The following is a 27,096-nucleotide window of genomic DNA, read 5'->3' as shown; positions in this document are numbered from 1 at the left end:
GAAGTTGAATGCCGAGGTTTTGACTTTTCTTTATAACAGCCTGGTAGTTTGTTATGCAAAGATTGTTTTAAAATTCAAGAATAAGGCTAGTTTTTTAATAAATTGAAGAATAACACAAGTAATCATGACACTGCTGGTGGGGGATAACAACAGTTTTCATTCTTATTTAGAGTTAAGCACTGTTTGTTGTACACATATACGAAATGGAAATGAAATGGTGATATTATTATTGAGAGAAACACTATGTGGATGAAAGAATACTGTAGAATGGTGGTACCATTTTGAAAGATTGGAATAAAAATCAATGAATTGAAGAGAGAAGGAAATATGCATCCATAGCGTTGATCACATTAGCTGCCTGTACCCGGAAAACTATTTACACTGATTTGCTGCCAAGGAACAAACAATAATTTGTTCCTTGGCAATTATTAAATTAACAAAACAAACAAGTGGAAAATTATTATAAGAAGAAAGACTTTATTATGCACGTGACTGAAATACAGAGGAAAATGCTTAGCATATTCAGTAAGACTTATAAAAAATTTCATAATAAAACGTTTGGTTACATATTGGACCTGAGTGTTCCCCACATAAAGATTTGTGGTCACCTTATGAGACTATTTTCATCACAACTGGACAAGAGAGGACAAGAGTTTGAGTGCTTGAGGGAAACTACTTTCATCAGTGCCATAGGTTTCCAGCATCTTCAATATCCTGTACGAAATTATTTTGACTTTGAGATAAGTCAATATTCTGATCCGACCTAAATTGTCAAGGTGATTTCTACATTTTGTAAAACACTATTTCAAAAGAAGTGATAGAAATGCAAACATATGCTGCAGTTGCAATATCAAATTTGAGTATTCCCATGAGAAAGGTGTTACACATCAGGTTACTTCTGACAACGGCACCAAATGCGCAGCGCACACGTGCGCCCAGGTGATTAGGGTGCATCACCCTCGAGGAGAGCTTCCTCACCAGCAGCGTCACCCAGGGCACAGCGGTCGCCCCCTGCCCCACCGTCGCCGCCCTCCTTGAGCACCTGCGTCTCAATAAGGTGGGTCCGTACTCCCTCAACCACCTCGGGACGAAATTTGTCGGGATTCTCCTCCATGTAGCGGTAGACAAACAGGTCCGCTCCTGTGATTATGAAGTGGTGTCCATAGGCAACCACTACCGACCCTTGTTTGGGAAACAGAGGGAATATCAATGTGAGTGCACAGGGCCCAGGGATGGATTTACCACTAATGGCACATCAAGTCATATGGAACAAGCAAAATTGCCAGGAGGCATTCGGCTTAAATAAGTGTGGCGAGAAAACATTTCTAGCAGAAACCATACAATGATAACCTGCCAGAGTTATATAAATAGCTTAATGTAATAAAATATAATAAAAATTTCTTAGTGTTCAGAGAGATGGTTTAAAGGAGTGGATTCATTGTTGACTTTTAGGGTGTAGGGCACCCCCAGAGGGGCGGGAGAGAGACAACAATTCCATAGCAACTGAAATACGGAGGTTTTTTAAAATCAAATGGGACAGGGAGAGGCAAAGAAGGGCACGTCGTAAAGGCATGTTTAGATGTCTGAGCAACCCTTTTCAAGTTACAGATAGGGAGTGTCCCAAAGAGAGGCTTTCCCTTTGGTTTACACCTCACTAGCAAAGATGAAAGAAATAAAATATCGAAAGAGGACACCAGACCCCCAGGTGATGACTATCATTATTCAGAATCCGAGACGTGCTAAACATTTAATTTGCCAGCAGACATTCCACGATTTATTAAGGCATACATTCCTGATTCCAACACCTACTCAAAGAGTATAACTTGATCAACCTTTGCTTGTGTTACTTCCCCTCTGCCCTCTCTTAATCACATCTCAATGTATAAGCTGAATAGAGATGGTGAATGCCTTTCCTTTTCCATATACATCCAAAGACTTATCCCACCACCTTAGGCTCATATTTTCATTGGCATCATTGTTGAAGATTAGAGGGTATTTAATTATGGGTTGTAGAAGAAAAGAAACTCAGAGCAGTGTATACTTACCCAGAGGAGAGAGCAATGAAGCAAATTGTTAGCGAAAGTTCAAGAAGGGAAATGGCATAGACGCCCCAATCAGCATCACGTCTACATCAGTCGCTACCTTGTAGGTTAATACTTATTGTGTCGAACCGACCTCTGCGGGATTTTGATTACAAGAATTCTGGTCTCTTATCGTTCTTGGAAAAAATGACCATTTAAACCTGTCGGTCTTGCAGTCAATCTCTCTAATTCGTGATCCCTCCGCCCGTAATACAGTGGAGCTCGTATTATTATGCTCTTGATGTCATCGGAGAAGGACCCATCTTTAAATATTTTAATAAGTTCAATCTATATTGTAAACGCCGCTGTTTAAGGGAATCCCAGCTTAAATTCTATTCCAAAGTAGTTACACCACTGCGTTGGTCAAACAATTTTTAACAAATCTAGCCCCCTCCGCTGAACTTGATCTAATTCCAAAATCAAATTTATCTCTTGAGAATCCCATATACTGGCAGCATACTCTAGGTGGGGCCTGACTAGGGCAAGAAAATATCGTTCCTTCACTTCTTCGTCGTATTTACCCAGCACTCTTTTTACAAATCCCAATTTTTTATTAGCACGACCGCATATTTCCCGCATGTGCTTTCCCCAGGACAGATCGTGAGTAATTGTTACACCCAAGTATTTAAAGGAATCTACCCTCGCGATTTCTGTTTGTTTCACTTTGTAACTAAATGGGGGGGGGGTAATACTCTTTTCCCATATTACAACGAATTTTTCAAATTTAATTCCAATTGCCATGTATCGCACCAAGTCTGGATTGCATTTAGGTCGTTAGCTAACGTAACTCTGTCTTCGCGGCTTCGAATGTCCCCATAAATCACCGCATCGTCAGCAAAAAGACGGAGCCTGCTATTAACCACAGTACTGAGGTAATTTATGTAAATAAGAAACAAGAGGGGGCCTATGACACTTCCCTGTGGTGCACCCGACGTGACCTTGACAGTATCGGATGACACACCGTCCAGGACGACTGTTAAGACGCGATTTTTTAAAAATTGTCTAATCCAGCATATAATACTCCCCTGTATTCCATAAGTTTCCAACTTCGCGAGTAACTTGCAATGAGGGACTTAATCAAAAGCTTTTTTAAAATCTAGGAATATCGCATCAACTGGAATATTAATTTCACCGGAATGCATTACTATATATCATGAACAAATAGTGCGAGTTAAGTTTCGCAGGATTTAACTTTACGGAATCCGCGCTAATTATTAATCAATTAATCTTGGCTATCGAGGTACCTCATTATGGAACTAACAATGATGTGTTCTAGAATGTTACAGGAGATGGAGGTGAGCGATATTGGCCTATAATTACTGGAGTCCTTCCGGTCTCCATTTTTAAATATGGGTGTCACAGAAGCTACCTTCCAGCCGCTTGGAAGAAACACTGTGGAAGAATGAGTTTAATATGCTGGCTTTATCTAAACTACTCGTTACTTTATCCCCTTTTTCGTTGTTCAATGAGTTTACGGTGGACTTTTTTCCCTGCACATCCCTGACGTAGGACCAAAACATCTTTGGGTTATCGTTTAAATGTTCACCTAATTTTTTCCTTTTGAATTCCGCTAGCGCCTTCCGGAAGGCCTTCTTGGCAGTGGACCCAGATGCCTTGTAATTCTGTAAGGTTTCGTTGATTTTATCAGGGAAGGAATCTTTAACCGCGTTTTTCATTCTTGCATGGCACGCCCTTTGCCGTCTTAGTGATTTCCGAACTTCAGAGTTGTTCCAACGGGGTTCCTATTCTCTCTTATATATTTACTAGGTATGAATCTCTGTATTGCTGAGTGTGTTATCTCAAGAAAATTATTCAAGGTATCCCCGACACTCCTGGTTTTGCTTAATTTGTCAAATCTAAGAAAGGAACAGCTTAACTTACGCCATCGTAGTCAGCTTTGTTGAATAAATAAATTTTTCTCTTAGGTTTGTTAACTTTTTCTACGCTTAGGGAAAATTTAGCGTTTACAGCCCTATGATCACTGATTCCATCAATAACTCCTACATTTAAGACCCTTTCGGGTATATTAGTAGCTAATAGATCAAGAATGTTCTTTCCTCTGGTTGGTGAAGTGACTAATTGAAGTAGGGATTTTGAGGTGAACGTCAATAAGAGGGACTCGCATAAATCCTTGAGGTAAACTCCATTTATAAAGCGATACGAATCCCAATCTACTGTGGGAACATTAAAATTGCCACTGATGTCTATGCTCATTGTTGTGGGATGTAAAGCTTTTTATCTGGCTTTCTAGATCTAGTTTTGAGTTAACTTAGTAATGGCGTGGTCTATAATATGCACTGACATATATTCTTTTCGCACTGGGTATTTTTACTGAGCACCAGACACACTCTATACAGTTATCAGGAAAATAACTCAGCTCTACTGACGCTAGAGTTTTTAACCGCGATATACAATCCTCCTCCTGCTCTATGCTGTCTGTCGTTTCTATACACTGTGAAGGACTTGGGAAATATTTCGCTGTCTGCGATATCATCTGTTAACCAACTTTCAGTTCCTATAATTATATCTGATTCTGTGCTGTGAATGAGGTGGTGAAATTCCGGTATCTTATTTTTTAAACTTCGGCAGTTAGCTACTACTACGGAAATTATTCCTTTGACTAGAACCTTGTTTGTGTTCCTTGCTGTCTGCTTTCTGATGATGCTATTTAGAAGTCTTTTAAGTGTCTTCATACACGATCGGTCTATATTATGATAAGTAATTCTTTCTTTTGTTTCATTAGCACTGTACGTACTTCGAGAAATCTCTTTGGGCAACCTAGTATTGTGAGACCCACTAATTGACCTACACCTTATAATATCGTTATCAGGGAAATTTATCTTTAAATTTAAATTTATCCCACTATCTAACCTACTCATTTGCCTAAAAAATATCTATAGTGCTCGAAGATCCTATGAGCCACCCGAACCGACGCCTCAGGGGTGTAGTGGACCCCAGAGCGGTTCAAGGGAGCGCGACAAGACCCGACCACCGGTCTTAAGTCCACAAACTCGGCCCCCATGTCTCGACAGAATTTCCACAGCCTTCTGTTTAGAGACTCAATACGACTCCAAACGTAAGCACCGCAGTCAGTCCGCGGGACAATGCTGCATATGGACAACCGTAAGTCCACACCAGATGCCTCCCGCACACGGACAGAACCTGTCTCTCTGTCCCTCTCTTCCTTGATAAAGGTGGCCACGACCACCGAAAATTCGAAAAATAGTGAGTCTCTTTTTTGTGTGTTTCTGTGTGTTTTTGTCTGTGTCCACTAGTGCTAAGTGTTATACATTATATATATACAATATATATAAACCATAAACACAGTAATCAACCCGAAGGTCGGTTTAGTAGGTGATGGTAGAGATCACCCAGTACTAAGCCCTTTACAGCGTGTGAAAATTCACACATCAGGGTAGGGGGGCCAGTTCCTTTCCCTGTGCCGGTTATGGTTTCCCAGGAAGACCTGGTACCCGAAAAATCACTTTAGCTCGGGTGGAGCTGCAGGTGCCCAGAGTGCCTTGCCCGGGAATCGAACCCGGGACTGGCGGCTGGGTGTGGAGGAGACATGGGTCGAGTGAATTTGAAATTTTATTCCACCCAAATCACTTGCACCCTTCCAGCAATATAGCATTTCGGGAAGGAGATTTCCAAAGACGAAGTTCCTCAGGACTGTGAGACGCCAATTTTTAAAGGCGGAATAAAACAAGACCATAGGCCATGGCTGTAAGGCTATGGAATGAAAAAAGCTTACACTCAAAAATCTACCAATTACAAACCAAGGGTCGTAGAGCTGGCTTTATTTCCTGTTGTGTGCAATCAATTTCTAATGTCCATCAGGGAATTGGGCCACTGAGTAATAGGTCTCCTCTTGATCTTTTTATCAATGATATCATTTCAAAATCCAAGACCAATGTGACACTTTTCACCAATGAATACATCATCTATGCAGTATAAGGCGCCACAAGGATCAAAAGATGCTGTCCAAGTAATCCGGAGGCATGGGCTCATATTTTGCCTCCGTGGATTTTTGGACAATAAAGGATGAGTTCAATTTTTATGCCTCCTGGTTACTTTTTAACGAGTTTATCACAATGAACACAATCACCAAAAACAATTTTGCAACAGATGAACTAGTATGTAGCTGCATCTTATTCTGAAGAATGGGTTCATTATGACCAATGGCAGAGGGGGAATAAAGATGTCGAGTTTTAAGAGATATGGAAAGCAAACATGGAAGTTACTCACCAATGCCAAAGTCTGCAGGAGTGTAATATTCAGGGTGGTTGGGATTGGTGTTGTGCTTTGGCAGTAGCATTGCCTTCAGGAACCTCCCCCCCTTGAGTCCAGTGTTGTGATTGGCCAATTCTTGGATCTGAACTTTCCCATCGGCCAGGCTGTACGAAATAATGAAACTTCTGTCCTGATCTTCTGGGTGCACCCAGTCCAATTTGGCCGTGTATCGGAGTATCTGGTGGTCAAGAAGAAACATTGTGCAAATGACTCGCAAAACCCTCCCAGGATTCACACGCTTAAGCATTGCCTTTCAGCGAATAAGCTCGTCAATTTCAGTTTTCAATTTAAACACAGTCTACTGGCAAAATTACGTAAATGTGTTTTGGGATTATTTGAAACTGGATATCATGGCTCCCAGGAACACAATAAATGCTACAAACGGGTATCGTGAGCCACTTGAGCTGTTCAGATCGGTAATTCAGAACCAGAGAGGAGTGATGCTGACATCGGCCTCCTCTATGCCAAAGCTTACCAGCACAACGTCCGTCAAACCATTGTTCTGCTGTAGTACTTTGGATGGCACACCATAACCCACCCCACAATCCAGACTGGCACTCAGAGACTACCAACAGTTTACTAAACTAAGTTAAGTTGAAATAGCTTTTAAGCAGAAGGCCTTTAGGGGCAATGACCAGGTAAGAGTATACGTACATATACATATATATTTTCCTATTTCTAAAATAAATTGAGGTCTCAATATTGAGGTAACCCTTGTAATGTTGTTTTAATTTTTCTTAAATATTTCTACATAAACTATTACTTGTGTTATAAATTATTATTGTCCCAAGAATATCATAATTTGATGACATCAAAACTGAATTGGCTTTCTTGGAAAGGATCAAGACAATCTGAAAGAGAATCAACCGGAAATCATGCGAGCATAGACCACAAAATGAGTGAATGGCAAATGCTGTGCGGTGCATAGAGAAAGGGAGGGAGAAAGGAACTTATGATGGTGCCCCCTCAAGTGTGACTGGAGTACAAATGAGCACCAAACAATCTAAAAACTAACGAGTGCTTCAACATGATTTGGTTACCAATGTGATTTTTATGAAAGAAAGCGATTTGAGATAAAAAATAATTACGGCCGGAGCAATGCTCACGAAGAGGACCGCAGTGGTCAGCCAAGCCTCGTGACAGATGAATAGATGGTGAAAACCAAAGAAAAAATTTGTGAAAATCACGGATTCACTATAACCGATCTCTAGCTAAACATAGCTTGTAACACTGTGCTTTGACGGTAACGAAGAATTGCATGCTGGTGTAAACAATTGGTTAAAATGTAAGGTGGCGGATTTCTTCAGATGGCGGCTCTAGTCTTACCCCTTGCCCCGCTGGGCCAAAATATAATTTTCTTTCCTGACAGCCCTCGTAGTAACCCCTGCTGCCTGAGGTCTCCAAAACTCATATTATGATGTCCTTCTAAAACTGCTGAAATCATAGCAGCAAACGATAAGCAAATCAAATTAAGCATAAATACTTTCCCTCTTCACAGAATGTGCACCATGCTGATAAATCCCTATCAACACAACGTCTATTTGATGGGACTGGAATGGGAAATTATGCATTTGATAAAATTTAACCCATCCAATGCAGCTTTCTAAGTGAAGGAAAAGCATAGGAGATGCAGAGGATCCACAAAGCACGAGCAGGAATTTCATCTACACCAAACAATGTGACAAAGGCCATCAAAATAAACTATCAACCACATCACCTCATAATAAAACGACTTTCCCTCATGCACATAAGGTGTACCCATTATACCAGAACTTAAGTGAATTGACATGACTATATCAAAGTAATGCAGCTTCAGCAATTATTGATTAATGAATCAAATTGTAGAGAAAAGCTTAAAAAACAAAGTCTTAAGTATTATATTTGCTGGAATTTTTTGATGCACTGGCATTAACCACAATCATAATGAAAATTATTTTTAAAATTTCTACATTTTGGATAAATTTCCAAAATGATTTACTGCTCTAATTTCACCGCTTTTATCTATGCATATAAAAATTATAGCAAGTGAACATTGTCGCTAGGTGCCGCCTTTTCATTGTCAATATCAAAACAAAGAAAGGCACCTCCAGAGTGAAGAATCCCTTGTAGCCTCTTCGGAAACTGAGTCTCCGTGCAACAAATCATCCTCTGCATCATCAGGCGTGCTAATAATTCCACATTTCTTATATGACCCACTCACACATTTCAAAGCATTCCATGAAGTTTTGACTCATTCACAAATCTGGCAAATCCTCTTCATCCCCACTGAAAATGTTGCTTCAAAATCTTTTGATGGCATTCAAATGTTCCGTTTCTCCTTAATTTTCAAGTTTTTAGTCCTTCTTCTAGTCCCGACCATTTTGATATTCCACGTCCCAGGTGATCTTTACCATGCACAGCTTTTTGTGGTTTCTCTTCCCGCCTTCTCCAAGTTCCCATCATCTTTTCAGTTGGTGGTAATCCAGAATTCATCTCTGCTGACAATTCCATGCTCTTTGGCATATGTAATCGCTCATAGTTTGAATGATATATCACGGCAGAATCTGCATTGTTTTTGAGCAATGCTCTTCCCTAAATATCTCAACATAAATGGAACTGCGATGATTTGTAAAAAAAGTGTTATTCAAAAATGAATTTCAATATTTGAAAACCAGGTGACACCTTTCTTTTTCCGTATTTTCATTGATGAGTGAATACGATGATTGCAATTATCCCCAATTGTGCCCATCCAGTCATTGCCATTCCAGCTACTTTCTCACACACTGCCCCTGCCCTTATCTCTTCTCCCCGATGAAATCCCTGATAACTCAGAAATGACCGAGAGTGCTTTAATTGAAACTCACACGGTGACGAAGACTGTGGATTCGCTGCCGGCCAACACCCCAAGGCAGCTCAACTTAAAATTAGGAGGTAAACCATTCACACCTACACGGAAAACATATACCATCAGTTCAAGAAGTTCTCTCGGGTTTCCCACCGGGTCAGGTTGCAGTACACCGACGTTTCGATAGCTAGTTGTAGGTGTACTGCAACCTGACCCGGTGGGAAACCCGAGAGAACTTCTTGAATACCATACGCCGGGAAAACCTGAGATCCATCATATGCCATCAGCTTTTATCTAATTGAATTACATGCACAAACTGTAAATATTGCCATCCACATGTCAGAGGACCTGAATCATTTTACTTGAATGCATTGTTTGAAAGTAAAGGAGATGAAGAATGATCAAAGTAGGGGGTACTGTAAGGTCAGAAGTGCTGGAATGCTGGGCAGATGTTTTACTGCTCTAAGTGCGTGCAATAGTTTTAAGGGAATATACAAATTCCCCACTGGATGCTAGATTTACAATTAAATACACATTAAAACCAATGATGTGCTGAGAAAACTATAGAAATGAAACTGATGAGTGAAAAAACCAATCATAGGAAAATAAATGTAACAAGTGCAAAGCATAACTATATTATACCAAACGTTTACATAGTTACTGTGCTTTCTAGGGCACTGATAAAATTCATCTCCAATATAACCAATCCCTTTCTAGCTTTGTTCCCAATCAAGTGAAAAACAACTTAAGAGGTAATACCATGCAGAGAACCTTACCTTGCCAGCATTGACCAAGTATTTGATGAAGTCAGCCTTGGGCCTCTGTGGCTGTAAATTGAAGCACGACTGCAGAGAGTCCTCCGGTGCACCGATTCCAATGTGTGGTGGGATCTCCTGCAAGGGAGGGAGATGACATTACTCCTCAGTCACATCAAGACGCCAAAGGGATTCACTGTGGTTTGGGAATTTGAATGAATTCCATCAACGTTGAGTTTTTCACTTGAATGCTTCGTTAACAAAAGAGAGAGCTTCTGGAATCCATATAATATGCACTCTTAGGATTGAATAAGTTTTTTCATAATTCATCTGTTTTAATAACTTTATTTGTGGTTAAAATATTCTATGACCTCTCAAACATTAGCTGAAATACTCATTCTTAAAAGGGTAAGAGTAATTACACTCTGAAAAATCATTACATCCTAATTCCTACAATAGACTGTTTGATTTTATCAATTTTGCTCTGCACAGGTCTGAGGGTCCCTTTCCCACATGAAGTCAATGCCACATGAGGAGGCAAAAAGGGATGTACTTACCCTCTTTGGCATTGACATTGCCTTCTGTTCAAGTGAAATAGCATCCCCTTGTGTCATGCACAAAACATCTTGGAAGTATTTCCGGGTAAAGGGATCACAGTCATAAATCAGGAATCTGTACAACGAAAGAAATAATTGTCAAATTTCCTCACTAATAGAATTTATGCTTCTAGAAAGTTATTTTCAATCCCAAATATTTCATCCCCGGTAATTTCAATTTGTTAATACATTTAGCCTAGTTCCTTGTGCATAGTTGACTACCCAAACACATGTTTGTATGTAACCTGGAGATAACATGCTTTGTCAAAATGTGCTGTATATTGTAATAAATGTACATTGTGATTGCACAAACCTAAGTTACTTATTCACAAATTAAGTGGTTGAGCTTTAAGCCACCACACCGTATGTTGAATCATAACGAAACTGAAAATTACATTTTAAAACTGCTGACATTATTTAGAAGGTAAACTCTCCTTTATTTTAACAACGGCTAGTTCAATTAGTAAAACCTCATAAAAAAACCACTTCCTTGTCAACCGATTTCAGCATCTTCTTTGGAGCCAGATAGTCTTTAAAATCTCACTGTTTTGACTGTTCTTTTGCCTCTGGAGTTTAGCGGCGTACCCATGTGTCACCATTACTATGTATCGATGCAGAAACTCATCTGAATTGCAATGGAAACGGCCCAAAACAGCCTCTGAAGTGACGAGACAATTGCTTTATTCTCCACTGAGAACAAACGTGGCACCCATCTTGCCAAGAATTGTTTCACTCCTAATTTTTGGTGCAAAATTAAAAACATTGTCCTACCTTGTGATATGCCTGAGGCCTCGACTATTTCACAAACATTGATTCAATGACAACTCAAAAGCATGTCGTGGATTTTATCATTCATTTCATAGGAAGTCACTTCTCCTGGATATCCAGAACAATGTTTATCAGTTATGCTTGCACTGCCACATTTAAACTGATTCACCCAATCGTAAACAGAGGCAAGCACAGGTGCAGATATGCCACGAACTTCATTCAACTCGGCTTTCATCTCTTTTGGTCATAAGCCTTGTGAATAGAAGTGTTTACCCTGCAACTGCACAAAACATTTTTGTTCCACTTTTCTAAATACACTAAATTTGTTTCTTCAGTCGACTTTGAAAATGAAACCACCTGATGCAAATAGCTGAAAATTTCACAGCAGTCCAGTGAGAGATGAGGCCTACTAAAAGCAAAACATTTCCAATGCCAAGAGCACCACCTCTTGGATTTTCTAAGGAATTACAGAACGACCCATGTATGTAAGAAAACATTACGGATGAAAATGGAGAAGATAATAATCAGATATTATTTTAAATAATAGACAAATTATAGATTAGATTCAAGGTCGTACATCCATATTATTCATAAATATTATTTATATAAAGGATTACCTTCTTCCAAGAACAAATATGGTGTTTCCCACTAAGAAGTCTTTGGGTGAGTAATATTCAGTTACCTCTGCTTCTGTTACTTCCATTGTCAAGGATGGAAAGCTGACTGGGGAATGAAAAAGCTTAATTAGGAGTTAAATCTTTAATTGCATAATGCTTATTAAGGATTAACACATTGCAAATATGTTTGAGAGGCTACAATAAAATTCTAAGAAAGTGGTCTCCCAATGAATGAATATGTAATACCAGGACTGGAAATGAAACATCAATGTACGTCTCTCCTAGTCAAGATATTGAATCTGATTGAGGGAAGCTTATGAAAATTAAATATACTCAAAGCAATAAAATAGCAGATGGGTAAACACAGTTTATTATCCTCTCAAATATACCAAAATCTACTAATAAGAGTGAGGTGAAAGAAAGAGAAAAAACAACTTTGCACTTCCACACACTTTTTTAATATAACACGACCATGGTTTCGATGCTGCGCATCATCTTCAGGTACAACATAACAAAATTATTCAACTTATATAGCCAGGAGCCAGGTAGGGGAAGTCAGGGAGAGGGGTGGTAGCAATCATTGGTGGGTGAAGGGAAAGGGAAAGTGAGGGGGAACTAATGGATGCAGACGGTACAAAGGGGTAGCCAGGTAGGGGAAGTCAGGGAGAGGGGTGGTAGCAATCATTGGTGGGTGAAGGGAAAGGGAAAGTGAGGGGGAACTAATGGATGCAGACGGTACAAAGGGGCTGGCTCCTGGCTATATAAGTTGAATAATTTTGTTATGTTGTACCTGAAGATGATGCGCAGCATCGAAACCATGGTCGTGTTATATTAAAAAAGTGTGTGGAAGTGCAAAGTTGTTTTTTCTCTTTCTTTCACCTCACCATGAAAGAATTCCACCAAGTTAAGCCTGAAACTGTTAGATTTACTAATAAGAGCTTAATTTTATGAATGACTTGACAGGATTATTTATCCATGGTCTTAATGCTCCAAGGCCCAATTCCAAAAATGGTAAAGGGCTTCCATTCCATCATGTGAGGACTTCTGGAACAATTAGTTTGATTCACAGGCAGCTTAAGTGGCTCTCAGAATCATCAACAATAGTATGGAGAGCAGGGCAAATGATTCCTTTGGGGATTATTAGTTTGGGTGTGCAAAGGGGAGAGGCACATGCAATGCCATTGCAGTAATGAGATCACTAATCGAAAGGAATATAAGGTAGAATACAATCAAGACATATTTGCCTGTTTTGTAGATTCCTAAAAGGCTTTCAATAGAGTGTTTTGTGAAAAAATAATAAGTGTATTGAAGAAAATAGGAATAGATTGTAGGGAAAGGAGGCTAATCCGCAACCTGTACATGTCCCAGACTGCTCAGGTGCCGGTGGGGAACGGGGAGTCCAGATGGGCAGTGTTAGGAAGAGGTGTAAGGCAGGGTTGTACATTATCACAGGTACTGTTCAACGTATATGGAGGAAATGATTAAAGAGCATTGGGAAGAACTGGAGTTAGGAATCTAAGTTGAAGGGAAATTCGTAAAACCAGTTAGGTTTGCTGATAACCAAGCTCTAATTTGTCAGTCAGCCAAGGGGTTGCAAGCATTGCTAAGTGAATTGGAAATTCAGTGCGATAGATATGGGATGAGAATCAATATTAGTAAAACAAAGGTTTTGTGGTTTTTCAATAAGAAAAAGGACAATCTTAACGTGAAATTATGAGGCAGAAACTGAAGCAGGGGGAACAGTTTATGTATCTCAGAAATGTTTTTGACCAAAATGGTCAAAGTCGTAGGGACGTAAAGAGAAGAATTGCACAAGGGGAAGAGGCTTTTGCAAGGAGGGAGTTGATGACGGGGATGTTGAGTAAGAATGTTAAGAAAAAGTTTGTCAAAACATTAATATGGAGCGAGGTATGCACGGTATGGAAACATGATCATGATTGATAGAAGGCTTTTGAAATGTGGGCGTGGAGAAAGATGGTGAAAGTTAAGTGGGCAGAAAGGCAATAAAATGAAGAAGCTCTATGTATATTGGGGGAGAAGAGGCGATTGTTGGGAGAAATCATAAGGAGGCAGAAAAAATGGATGAAGGTCATATTGATCGGCAGTGGGATGACTGTGATGGAGGGGGGAATGTTAGGAAGACAAGGAAGGTGCAGGAATAGAATAGGGATGTTGGACAGGATGAAGGGAGGAGGGAAGCACACTGAGATGAAGAGGGGCTTGTTGTAGAGTATGATGTTGGGCTTTGTTTTCGATAAGAGAGGCAAGATATTTAATTGGTAGTTGTGTCCACCCAAAAACCTACCTTAATTGGTGGATTACCTAAAAAAATACCCCAAGGATCTCTACAAAAGTCAAGCAACACTTCACAGAGTCAGACCACACAAAAATCTCAGCTAATTTTAGAATGCTTGATATCCCAGAGCCCCCATAAATGCTTTTGATAATACAAACATAAAATCAATGGTTCAACTGAAATACTTCTTAAGATTGCAATAAGTTCAGCTCAATTACCTCTCCTCTCCTTTCATTATTGGGGAATAAACGTGCACATGTGAATGTAACACTCAAGCCAGGGGTGGTTGGGCTTGGAGTCATGGGGGAAAGACCAAGTGCCAATTCAGAATCTACCAATTACATTTCAGCTGCATTTCAAGAATGAACTGAAGATTAAAATCTGATTCCAGATCAAATATTCAAAAGAAATGAAGCCAGCCTGTATTGGGAGTACCTGCCATAGCATTCATTTATTCCAGAAAATAAAAATTCGGCAGCTTGGTCAATGGGACATTTTAGACCAAAACATGCAACCATACTTGAAATTAATGTTTTAGGCAATATACATCAGGCCATACTTAAAAAGGGGATTGCTATGGTGCGGTGACTAACCACCCATAGGGCCTGGGTTCGAATCCTGGAGATGACATATTATTCGGGGGTATCCAGTTCCCTACTTGAGGTGATTTGTGGAGAGCACTTCAATTTAGTATGCCGTCCATCTGATGGGACATTTAACTGTGTGACCCCTTGGCACCTTTTGTTAAGAGTAGGCTAATGCCAATGCCTGGTTTCTCTCCACCCTTTCTCCTTCCCCATCCATTTTTAATGGCAAAAATGACCACAGCTGTCGGTCGCCTCCCCTAAATACTACTACTGCTACTTCAAACTTAAAAGGTAACTGCTTAGAAGGGCACTGCTTCCCTTTGTCCTTCCCAGGTCTACACCACTTTCATTACACAATGCGACTATTCCTGATTATGTTCATATGCTAAACACTACATTTACAACCATCTTAAGTTAAAATGAAAGTAAAAGGAAGAGTCAAGTACCAATGAATACTCATTGAACCATCAGTTGCCTCCTACCACCCAATCACTGTTTTCTTTTCCTTTCATCATGAAAAAATTCCATTGAGAACAGCCTCAAACAAGTGACTTCCTTAAGCTATGTTCTTGCATTTAATTTGAACCAGCTTCTACTGTCACGCCAACTGCTTGCCCAAATTAACCCTCCAGAGGAAACTCCCGTTGCTGGTTAAGGGAAACCCCACCCAGGACCTAAGGCAAGAGTTTTGGCCACAAACCTGGGCGATCCTTCCAGTTTTTGGGCAGTTTCTGTCTTCGCAAGAGCATTGGAAAGGGGTCCCGGCCATCATTCAACTTCCTCACTTCCCTCACCTCGATGGTGTCATCGGCAAGGTAGTAATGGAGCACGTATGACCTCAGCTCCCCAAACTCCTGGTCTCTCGAGTCCCACACAACATTGAACCTGCATTTGAATAATAACCATGTAATATGAAACCAACAATAAAAGATGAATAGCTTGGACTTAAACTTACCTTATATGATTAATATAATATGCATAAATATGTCGCACTTCACAAATGTATACACATACTTCAAACTACAATACTCTTTTGATCTCAAGAAATATTTCAATAGTGAAGGATCTCAAAGTCGTAATTAGAGGAACTGACATAATGAAATTACCTGGGATCCTCAAGAGGCAAAATTATTGTTGGTAGAATGTATGTCCTCAATTAACAAAGGGAAATTATTTCTAGAGTTCATTTTTTTGTTTGCATTTAATAACTGAACCTCATCCTCTTTTCAATAGTCCTCAATTAATTAATATAAATTAAATTATTACCGCAGCACTTTCTTATGAAATATTGCATTTTGCACAACTTCAAATGCTGAACTTCAGAATCATCATGAATATGATGAGAGCTTTCATTTCTTCTTTGTGCAAGGTCTATCGTTTCATGCATTTATTCTTATTTGAAGGAGACCAGTCAAAAACCATTAGGTTGCCGGGCACAATTCAAAACACAAATTCTAGTCCAAAACATCACTCATTTTATGTGTTCCATATTTTGACAATTGTAGGCATGGCATCCTTTCTTGTGTTTTGACATCAACTAATAAATATTTTGAAGGACTCCTTCATCTTTTCATGCATAGTTTTCAAAACACAATGAGGTAGAGGGTGAGGTTATGGTTCAAGAAACAACAATTTATAAAAATAACTGATGAGAAGAGTGTGTCTCACCTGATAATAACGTATTATTGGAAAAAATAGTCTTTCCTGTGATGCTAACTTATCACCTGCTTCATGTCAAATCATTGACCATAGAAGGTAACAAAGATAATGATTCTAATTGTTATTAAAAGAGCTCTAGTGCACTGTTGGGAGCAGCTCATGCATTTCAATGATTAAACAGTAAAAAGCCATTCAAATTCTTGGTATTAGCTGCATTTTATTAGCAATTACTCTCACACATCAATATATCTATGCTAATACAACTCATAAATGCACATAATAAATAAATGCACCCATTCAAATGAGTACTGATCATATAATAACAATAATATTTACTAGATGGCCTTTGCAAAGAAATATTAATTCACCCATTTGTTTTTTTCTTCCCTTAAAAGTCTCTCGTCACAATCAAGATTACTTTGCTATCAAATGAAAGAAGAATACTACATATTTTCCACAAAACCTTTTAATTTGGGGCACCTAATTTCAATGCATATGGGTCGTCCTCGGGATCTTATCTGAGGATGACGCCCTTGCATTCACACTAGGTGTACTACATAAAAAAGTTTTGTGGAAAGTACGTTGCGTTCTTCTTTCATTTGAAAATGAATTTTCACGTAGTCAAGTCTGTTACCATCGAGTATAACACTTTTCTATTTTCAATTTACATAACTGCCTTCTGAATAAATTGCTTTGGCACCAATAAACAGAATGTGGTGTTCCACATCCTTGCTCTTTCACTGCTCAGTCAACGAGGTTAATTCTAAAACAAAATACAAAAAATATTGAAGCAGAGTAAATCTTGCTACTGCAGTTCCAAACATAATTTTTAGATAATGAGACTGAAGATCTAATTAGTATTTAATAAAATAATTTAAAAAATACTCTTAATAATAATTATTATTTGTTTTAGTACCCTACGAACCACACTAGGGTGTGTGGCAGGGGGTGAATAAACACCACACTGATTTTTACTCGAATAGGACCCTACCGCAGTCGAACTCTGTTCCCCTATTGTTCGTGGAAAAATTGACATCTTAAATCTCTCCGTTCTACACTTAATCTATCCAATTTTATTAACACTATCTGTCCTACCATAGTACAATATGGGTTATAATCCATTTTCAACATCACTGCTAAAGAGACGTCCCTCCAATTTATGCAAGAGGTTTAATCTATAATTTAACCTTCTCTCCGAGAGTGATTCCCAGCATAGCTCCTCTAATATTTTGGATACACTATCCCATTTACCATAACAACGTTTTACAAATGTAGCTCCTCTACCCTGCACAAGATCCAATGCAGCAATCAATCCAACTCCATCGGGAATCCATATATACTTTATGTACTAGCAGCATATTCTAAATGAGACCTGATCAGCAAAGGATAACACTTCCCTTTAATTCATTCCACCGACTCCATCTATGACTACTCTTTGTGAGTACTCGACCATTCAAAAAGTCTTTAATCCAACCCAGGATGTATTTTTCTGTGCCATATGCTTCCAGCTTTGTGAGTAGTTTATTATGAGATGCTTTGTCAAAAGCTTTCTTGAAATCTAGAATAACATGTCCACGGGAACGTAGCTCTCTTCCAAAATAAGAGTATCATGAACAAAAAGTGCAAGCTGTGCAAGTGCAGAGGACTCATGACTATCGAGGCATCCCACTATCGAACGAGGGACTACCCGCTCCATGACTCTGCATCTCATGGATGTGATGGAAATAGGTTTTTATATGCTCGGCTTCTCCTTGTCTCTGTTGGTAAATATAGGTGCTACATTTGCCGTATTCCAATTACTGGGAAACTTGCGATCTACTACCAATTTTTTAAATATGATTTCTAGATACGCTGCAACTTCTGATGCTAGTATTTTAAATATATGAGCTGGCGTTTGATCGGGCCCGGAGCATTTACTAAGCATAGTATTTTTCAGAAAACACTCTTCCATTGCATGAGATTTCAATTTTGGACATTGGTTGGGCAGCGATTTGGTAAGATATCAGAGAAATTTGGTGAGACATTGGTTAAGATGTTTTGCGAGAAGGAATTTAACATTATTAACCATGAAACGGTGTATTGTCATGCATTTTCATTCAGTTAATATTATTGCACCATTATCTCAAAAGTAACATGCCTACCACCATGTAACTCCATAAAAATGCAAAGCACTAAATGTTGATTGATTGGCTGAGTGGTTTATTTTAAAACAGCTATAAATCTTTCAATGATTATGTCTTTCTGTAAATTCGCGACGTTCATCTAAAAAACTCTAACTGTGGACTCTAACCTTTGGGTGGTAAAGTTTAATACTGAGAGCCTCAACTATGAGGAGCTTTTATGCAGTAAACAACCTGTATCACTAACGATAGCAGCCCTTTTCATTTATTATGAAATATCAGTAATGAAAGAGAGTGGTAAAAACTTGCCCCCCACTCATATGCAAGCAAATTGTAACCCCTGAGGAAAAGTATCACGCTGTCAGGAATCTCGGAGGGAAACCTGGCAAAAAATTCCACGTAAGTCAAAAGATCACTTGGTGTGATCATGAAATCCTTAAACCTTGTTTTCTTCTGTTTTTCCACCATAAATTTTATTATACGCTTAAAGAATTTTTCCCTTCCATTTGATGAATTGTCCTTTTTTTTGGTGTCTCATATGCATGTGATTATTCTAATTGAAAAATCATATACCAATATGTAGTGGTCTTAGGAGAATAAAATATTTCCAGCATGTTACAGACTGGGAAATTTCAACAAATCATCCGTCGCCCAACACATACATGAAAACTCACACAACATCACAATTGAAGACCTACAGCTATTGAAACATGTGCCTAATCACCTACTCGACCATTACGAAAGTCTGTACATTAACAAAACAAAAGAAAAACTCATGAACAGTGACAAAGGCCCAATATCGTCATCCTTGTTTTCAATCTCCCTTCCGGAATCATGACCGTCCCTTCCCCAACGGTCAAACGACCATCCCCCCCCCCTTCGACCTTCAAATTTCCCAAGAATTGTACCTTCTCCTGTTGGCCCCTCGCCCACCCACCCGTGCTTCCCCCCCCCCATAACCTTCCCCCGTCCGTTACCATCCCCCCCCTCCCCTACTTAACTGTTACTTACATATTTTGGCTCTGACTAATCATTCTTCTCTGAAGAGGCCTGCTTAGCAGGCGAAACACCTGGTGTCAGGTTTTTCGGCACTTTCCCCTCCAGCACTGTACTTTTGTGTCTTCCGAGTTTGAGTGACGGGTCACTGGCGCCGGGTTTCCAACCCCGTAAACCCTGTGTGTGTGTATGTTTGTGACTTGCGAAGGTCAATTTGTTTGCAAATACCTGAGCGAGGGAGTAAGTGTTATATAATTTTTTATTTTATTTTTTCATTTGTTTGAGTGACGGGTCACTGGCGTCGGGCTTCCCGCCCCGTAAACCCTGCGTGTGTGTGTGGTTGCGACTTGTGAAGGTCAATTTGGTGTGCAAATACCTGATCAAGGGAGTAATTGTTTGAACTATTTATTTTAATTTTCATTTGTTTGAGTGACGGGTCACTGGCATCTGGCTTCCCGCCAAACAATAACTTTCCCACCCCCTTCTATATTCCACCTATAAGTGCCCTTAAGTGTACGGCTTTCGGTTTTACATTCTTTCCATGCACTCGGCCGTAGTACGTTCTTTATCTATTTATTTCCTGGAGATCATGACAGGGATTCTGGTGCTCTGCATGGATATATGAATGTGTGTGGCTCTTTTATATGTCTTCATATCCTTTGCCGGCTGCGGTGACGGTGGGGTAATGTCCTCGCCTACCAACTCAGAGGCCACGGGTTCGATTCCCACCTAGGTGGATTTTCCTCCATCTAGGGTTTGGTTGTATGTGATTGTCTTCAATGTAATGTCTGTAATGTAAGTGTCAGGTGGAAGAAGGGACTATAGGTCTCAACCTTGCCCAATAAAGTCGTTAAATAAATAAATAAATATCCCTTTCCCTCATATCTATTTCCATGTGAATGAATGTTTGTTCGCCATTTTTGGTTTTTCGTGTTTGAATGTGTGAGTGTGAATATAATTTGATAACAATTAGTTAAATTATTTCTATTAACTATTTTTTTATGGGGACAATATTCACACACACATTGTCCGCATTAAAGAAAGAGGGCAATAGAAATAATGCAACTAATTATCATCCAATTGCCAAGCTTTTAATTATTGCAAAAATGTTAAAATCTATTGAATATTGAAAATTAAATGTTCATTTAAACGTTGGCATGCTCAACAGCTACCACTGCTTGTATCAGTAAACCATGTAAAACAAAAAACAATATAATAAAATAATGCACTTCCAGTTTGCTTACCTAAGCTGAGAGCATGTTTTCTTTGCACTCCCAAGCAATGTGCCGACAACTAATGCAAAATTAGAAAACTCTCAAGAGAATCATTAGTTGCCATAAACTAAATCCAATTTTAATAGAATTATATAGTATTATGACCCCTGGTGACACTAAAGGAAAATCAGCTCTCAGAAAATATTGGGATAGTTCAAAATTATTTTATAGATGGCATGGAAAACGTTTAAAAACAGTTGTCATATGCACCCATATGCCTGCTTTCACAGGGTTTTGGATAGCCATCAGCTTCTTTCAAGAGTGTTAACCACATTACGAATCAGTGATCCTTTTATTAGACTGGATTGAAAGTCATTTGACTAACAGAGACCTCATAGTGAAAATCTACTAATTTGCAGGTAAATGTGTTTTATCTGTCATCAGGCATTCCCCCTGGATCCCAACTGTGGCCATTACACTTAATTTATTCATCAATGACCTGACAATGCTCTTAAATAAATATCCATATGTGCTCATTGGTTTTGTGCTCTATGCTGTAAAAGGATTTTGCTGTTTTCGAAAATTATGTCTCCATATTATATACTATTATTAGTATTACTGTAAATGTCAAATGAAAAATAAAATGACTATTAAGGGAGGAAATTGAAGATAATGAAGAATGGTTTTGGGAACAGTAAGCCTCTTTGAGAGAAAACTACTCCTACTGCATGCCACTGGCACCAAATGCGTGTGCACCAAGAACCCACAGAAACAACAAATACCTTTGCAAGCACAATGGAAAACTATTTCCTTACCTAAGAACTTTACCATCATATTCTAAGAATCTTCTGAGTTTATCATCGTTAGTAGCGGCTGGTGAAGGAAGTTGTTGTCTGTCGATGCAGTTCCTTTTTTCAATATAAGGGTCTGAAGGCATAGCTTCAAACTCTCCCATCAACACTCCTTGGCTTAGGAGAAATTCCTAGGGTAAAATAGAAATTTATCCCTTTATTTATTAATAAATGGTTTCAGTAACTGTCAGTGGACAGGTACAAAGGTTTTTCAGTGGAACCTCGCACAATGAGCATAATTTATTCTGGAATCTTTGGTAAAGTGACACACTTGCTAAGCAAAATAATTTTGCCCTTATAAATTTATGTAAAATACATTATGTCCTCCATTAAAAAAATAATAAATTGTGCATGTACAATATTTAGCCAAAGAAAATTATATAAACATTGTTTCCTATCATGCTCCTCTACTTCTTTCTTCTACCTCAGAATGCACCAACCCAGAATGCAAATTTCAATTTTATAAAACAAGAAAATAAAAGTTTATTATTTATGAAGTATTCCTAACCCTTTTTTACTTGAAAGCTGTCTAGAGATATTTGCTTTTGCCGATGCTTCAAAATTTTGCGAAAATGTGTTGTAGCACTATCATTAAATAAATTTGTAGTGTCCATAGTCGCTGCAATATTAAGGTGATACTTCTCAGTCTGGGATCCTATGGTTTCCAATTACCTCCCCATCACATTCAGCCTGCTCTTTAGGACCTCACACTCCTGGAAGACTAGGGGAGTTTCTGAATGGTGAACAAGTAGGGATTTAATTTTTCAAATTGCACTCACATTGGCACCAAATAGCAGCCTGAAACGGCCATTCATTGGCTTATGGCTTGGGAATACATTCTCCCCTGCTGTGATGTAGGTTCAAGTCATCTTTTTTCAGAGGAGACCCATCTTGTCACAATTAAAAACCTGTTGTGGCAGGTAACCCTCAGATACTACAACCTTCTCAAAGTCACTCATGAAGTTCTCTGTTGCCTCTGCGCAGGATATTACCGCTTCACCAGACCTCACAATGCTCTAGATATAGGTTCTTTATTGAAATCCCTCAAACCACCCACGGCTTTCCTCAAATATTTCTTCAATACTTGTTGAAGGTCCTGGCTTTTTAATGAGGTCGGCAAAAATCACTTTTGCTTTCTCACAAATCATACTATGGTTTATAGTGTTGCAATGCAATTACCATTAGTTTATCTAAACAAGAAGCAACCTATCAGCATTGCTGAGGATACAAAAATATTACGCAGATATTCTTGTCAATCCTTTTGAAATATCTATCTCCTTGTTTTTGTCCGTTCTTAAGGATAGCGCAAATCATTTATGTGGACTAATTGCATGTGGATGATATATCAGCTGCCCTCACACCTTTTTTCCCATCACATTGATTATACTTTTCATTTTTACACTTACACTTTACATTTTTACTCTCTTCAGACTGTCTTTTTGAGGCTTTTTCTTTGGAGTCATTTTTCCCGGGGTTATTAAACTATGCACAAAAAATTAAAAATGTCAGAAGACAAGTTACTAGTGTCACTAAGATGCTAGTGGAACAAGTGCTAAACACAAATTGAAGCAGCAGGCAGACAATTATTCCAAGAATCCCCCTCTTGCCATCACTCGTTATGTAAAAAGTCACTGGTGAAGAAAGTAATTTTTAAAAATATTGTGTACTCATTGTGCAAGTTGCACACCAGGCATAGTGCTTGTAAAGCAAGGTTCCAAATATGTATATTAAATTTCATGCAAATATAAGGAATTTTACCTTAGTAAATGCATCGCAGTTGACTGTGTGATAGACTATTCCATAGATGGGTATATCAATGCCAATGTTAAAATCTTTCCATGTATAACATTCTCCAGAATCATTCTTTATGATTTTGCTTCTACGCACAAGTCTCCCTTGCTTAAAGCCACTATTCTGGAAAGAGAAGGACACATAAATTCCACACCAATATGAGACTGTGAATATGTACAAAATGATGATGCATGAATATCTCTCCCAGAAGTAATTCGCAACCCTTTTATTTACCTACTACAGTAGTCTACCAATTAAGGTAGGCTTATGATAGACATGCCATAAACCACCACAATACTTATCTAACAAGACAGAGCCTACACTACAATAAATCAACCTCCTTCATCCTGTCAAACATGCAAATTCTTTGCCTCCTTCAGTTCACTTTTATCACTCATCAGTAAATTGGAAATGAATACATGAAGCATAACTGTGGATAGGCAAAGAAAATATCTATTCTCCTATTCTGATTTTTGAACACGAATTGACTGAGAGCAAAAATCACTATATGATGTCAAACACATCCACTTATTTAGGCATTAGTATGGGCATAGGTATATTTTGTCGTCAATAAGGCAATTTTGTGTGTATATATGCTTCAGAACTTTTTATTCAATTTGTATCAAGACATTTCAACTAAATATGAAATAATTAGCTAGGCCGTGAAGTTTTCATAGACACCAAGCATTCTGCAGGATGAAAATAGGGCATGTGATTTCCACTGTCCTTCTGCTACTCCATCAACCCATTCATTTTCATGGACTTTTCTAAATGATGAACAAATCACATCTTGAGATGGAAAACTCTAAATGTTTATGTACTAAATGGTAATCATGTAATCATTCTCAGTGGCTCATACTCAGAAAAAGTACACTAATAATTTTTTAAATCAGACATATGAGGAGAGGTAAAAATTTAGTATGAATACATTTACTGACCTACATAATTGTGGAAATCTTTTTTCTTATACTTCATCACAAACATGCAATCGGTCAAAAAACTGACTTTGTCATGTGGTGGTAATCTATCAGTAGTAATTAGGTACAGCACATTGCCATTTCCTTTCCATTATGATAAACTTTCTGGATAACTCTGACTCAAAGACAAGGAACAAATATCTTTTTCACAAGGTTGTCAGAAATTTTTACGATATTTATTGAAATTATTAGAAGATGTTTTGTGGAAATTATCAGACATGCACAGAAGAGGAAACTTGGCTTTTCAGATGGCAAAATGGTTGAAAATACCAACATAAAAACATTTCTGTGAGTTCATTTCAGCATATATATGCAGCACATACCATATATTCACTATTTTAGTTCATTTACAGCAGCGATGTTTCTTAATCATCATTCCCTTCCTGTCACTCTTTTTTATTAGTAATTGCTCCCAATATTAGCACCCAATGCAAAATATGGAATACAAAAAATTATTAAATTTTAAGTACCATATGTAAAAGCAATAGAATTTCATGAGAAACTAAAAGGTGGCGCATGGAAAGGAATTAGTTTCCCTCTCCTGAGAGAATGGTTTTCACACACTATCGGGCTTAGTTTGGGAAGATTTATTGTCACCTATCATCACCAAGATTAGGGCTGACTGTTGTTTTGTGATAGTAAAAGAAAGCAAATAATAATTCCTTTTAAATGTTCGTATATGTAACTTAATGCAAAACATTACTTACCTTAACTTCAGGTTCTATTATGGTAATGGTATCATCCTCCAAAAAGTAGTGAATTTTAACCTGACGTACTCTGTAGTGCTCCAATGGTGATTCAAATACTGTTTGCTTGAAAAAAGCACTAAATGTAAGGGTTTTATTAGCATAGTGATAAAATTGTGGTAAAAATTGAGGAGGGGTTTCCTTTTTCTTCCCATATGTCATCTCTGGGTCAAACCTGCAAAAATGCAATGAGCAGAATTATGGTTAGAATTTTAAGAACTTTTGATTTTGCAAACAACCATGCATGTAAATTAAATGTGTAAAATACAATACAACCTTACTGGATTAGCAAGGTTTAAAAATTCCACAGAATCACTGTCAATTGGTTGTTTTCCTATTCCATGGGAAACAGAAGATACTATAGGATAGCCATGCTTAAAGTTGGTGGTATGAGATAAATGGAATTTATTTACCTGAAATGATTAAGAAATTTTTGGAAAAGTATTCATACAATTAATTACATCTCTACTTGAAGCATTTAATTCGGTCTACGCATCTCTTAATCTGTATAAATCAATCACTAATGCGCAAAACAAACAATTTCCTAAATACTTGATTCTCATTAATTTTAAAATTAAAAATTATCTCTAAAAGGACCGTATTTAAATTTAAACTTCTCTTACAAGGTAAATTTCGACAAAACCAAAGAAAATTGATCAGTTTCCTAAGCTGATGCATAACACTCACTGAAAGGTTGGGAAAAGAATATTCCGGCAGTAACGGCAGACCCGACATGGTTGAACTTCACAATATAATTAGAGATTTTCCATATATTTATGTTTTTCACCGGGACTGGCATGAATCAGATGCGTTGCTAAGGTAATTTTGTTTATACACACGGCACACGTCGTTCTCTGTTTGCAATATCGATATTACTTCCCGGGCGATGCATTTAGTTACATTAAGTAACACTAGTAGCGCTGTATGGCAGAGTGCTCACGCGAAGCGCTAAATTTTATATGAGAAGCGATAGAAAGTTCTTTATATGCAAAACTAAGTTTTTTACTGACACTGCGAACATCGTGGCGCATATTCTTAATATTCAACGTTTTTCAGATTTTGTTTCTTCGTAAAAATATTATTATAACATGTAAGAATCAATGAAAGAATCGGTATAATGGTTAAAGGATGCATCCAGCGTTTACTAATATTTGATCGATTCCAAAATTCAACTTTTTAATTATAAATTGTGTAATATAAGCTCATAAAATAGTGTAAAAATTCTTGCAGGGTTAATTTTCGTACCTTATTTTTGAGACAAATATGACTAGAATATATGAGAAACCCTATGGCTTTTCTTAATTCATGATCAGTTCCACACCATTGTATCTCTTAGCTCGAGACCGATGTTGCATAGGACATATTATCAACTGCATTGGGCATGTTGAGGCCTCACAAGCATTCATTAGATATTTTGAGTCTCCAATGAACTCCTGCCGATGCACCAACAAGGCATGCTGAAATGCCCCAAGCTTGATAACTACGTATTTCTGTCGTAATAAAAAAACTTCCCTACAGTTATTTGTCATTTAGTATTCTAATTTCTCTATCCCCATGATATCTACTATGCCTAATCTAATGCTTTATTTCTTCTCTATGCTGCAATGTTTTGTTCATAAAGCCAATTGATGGACCAAAATGTAAATCAAATCAAGGTTGAAACTATTTTATGAAGAGTGTATAATGTGAGGAAATTATGAATCTCCTTGTTATTTGATTGAAACTGTTTAGTAAGTGATATTGGTAGTTTCTGAGCAATATCTGAATTTGAAGAAGATAAATTTGGCTCTAAGGAGTTCATCTTTGGTTTAAATTTATTTTCTTACTTACAAAATAAATAAGTATATATGCCTTTTATCTCTTTGTCTATTACATGGCATGGGTAGCTAGGCATTGAAATATTTTTTTTGTGATAATTTACATGC

General features: G+C 38.1%; 1 protein-coding gene across 2 annotated transcripts; it reads right to left on the bottom strand.

The window, feature by feature from the left end:
- Positions 1-457: 457 nt before the first annotated feature.
- Positions 458-26,047, bottom strand: LOC139689862 (EF-hand domain-containing protein 1-like). Of its 2 annotated transcripts, XM_071586960.1 has the most exons (11): positions 25,859-26,047; positions 25,448-25,584; positions 25,133-25,346; positions 23,416-23,571; positions 21,622-21,788; positions 15,518-15,702; positions 11,935-12,040; positions 10,511-10,625; positions 9,975-10,091; positions 6,330-6,552; positions 458-1,182 (listed from the first exon to the last, which is right to left on the bottom strand). In XM_071586960.1, exons 1-11 carry the CDS (start codon positions 25,904-25,906, stop codon positions 944-946), a joined length of 1,707 nt encoding a protein of 568 aa, XP_071443061.1. In that variant the 5' UTR covers positions 25,907-26,047; the 3' UTR covers positions 458-943. The 2 variants fall into 2 exon arrangements, with proteins under 2 accessions (XP_071443061.1, XP_071443062.1); XM_071586961.1 differs by lacking the exon at positions 25,859-26,047 and having other exon boundaries at positions 25,453-25,491.
- Between the last annotated feature and the right edge of the window lie 1,049 nt (positions 26,048-27,096).

This window comes from Hetaerina americana, unplaced genomic scaffold (assembly GCF_022747635.1).
Source record: "Hetaerina americana unplaced genomic scaffold, ioHetAmer1.1.p SCAF_28, whole genome shotgun sequence".
Taxonomy (NCBI): Eukaryota; Metazoa; Arthropoda; class Insecta; order Odonata; family Calopterygidae; genus Hetaerina; species Hetaerina americana.
The sequence above is the reverse complement of the archived record's forward strand: the minus strand, read 5'-3'. Positions and strand labels throughout refer to the sequence as shown.

What these genes read in the sequence shown, in the direction of transcription:
- LOC139689862 (XM_071586960.1), bottom strand. Translation starts at nt 25,906, where the DNA reads ATGTCGGGTCTGCCGTTACTGCCGGAATATTCTTTTCCCAACCTTTCA. An exon ending in ATTCTTTTCCCAACCTTTCA is followed by an intron (nt 25,585 to 25,858) that starts GTGAGTGTTATG and finishes TAATCATTTCAG; the next exon opens with GTAAATAAATTCCATTTATC. An exon ending in AACCTTGCTAATCCAGTAAG is followed by an intron (nt 25,347 to 25,447) that starts GTTGTATTGTAT and finishes GCATTTTTGCAG; the next exon opens with GTTTGACCCAGAGATGACAT.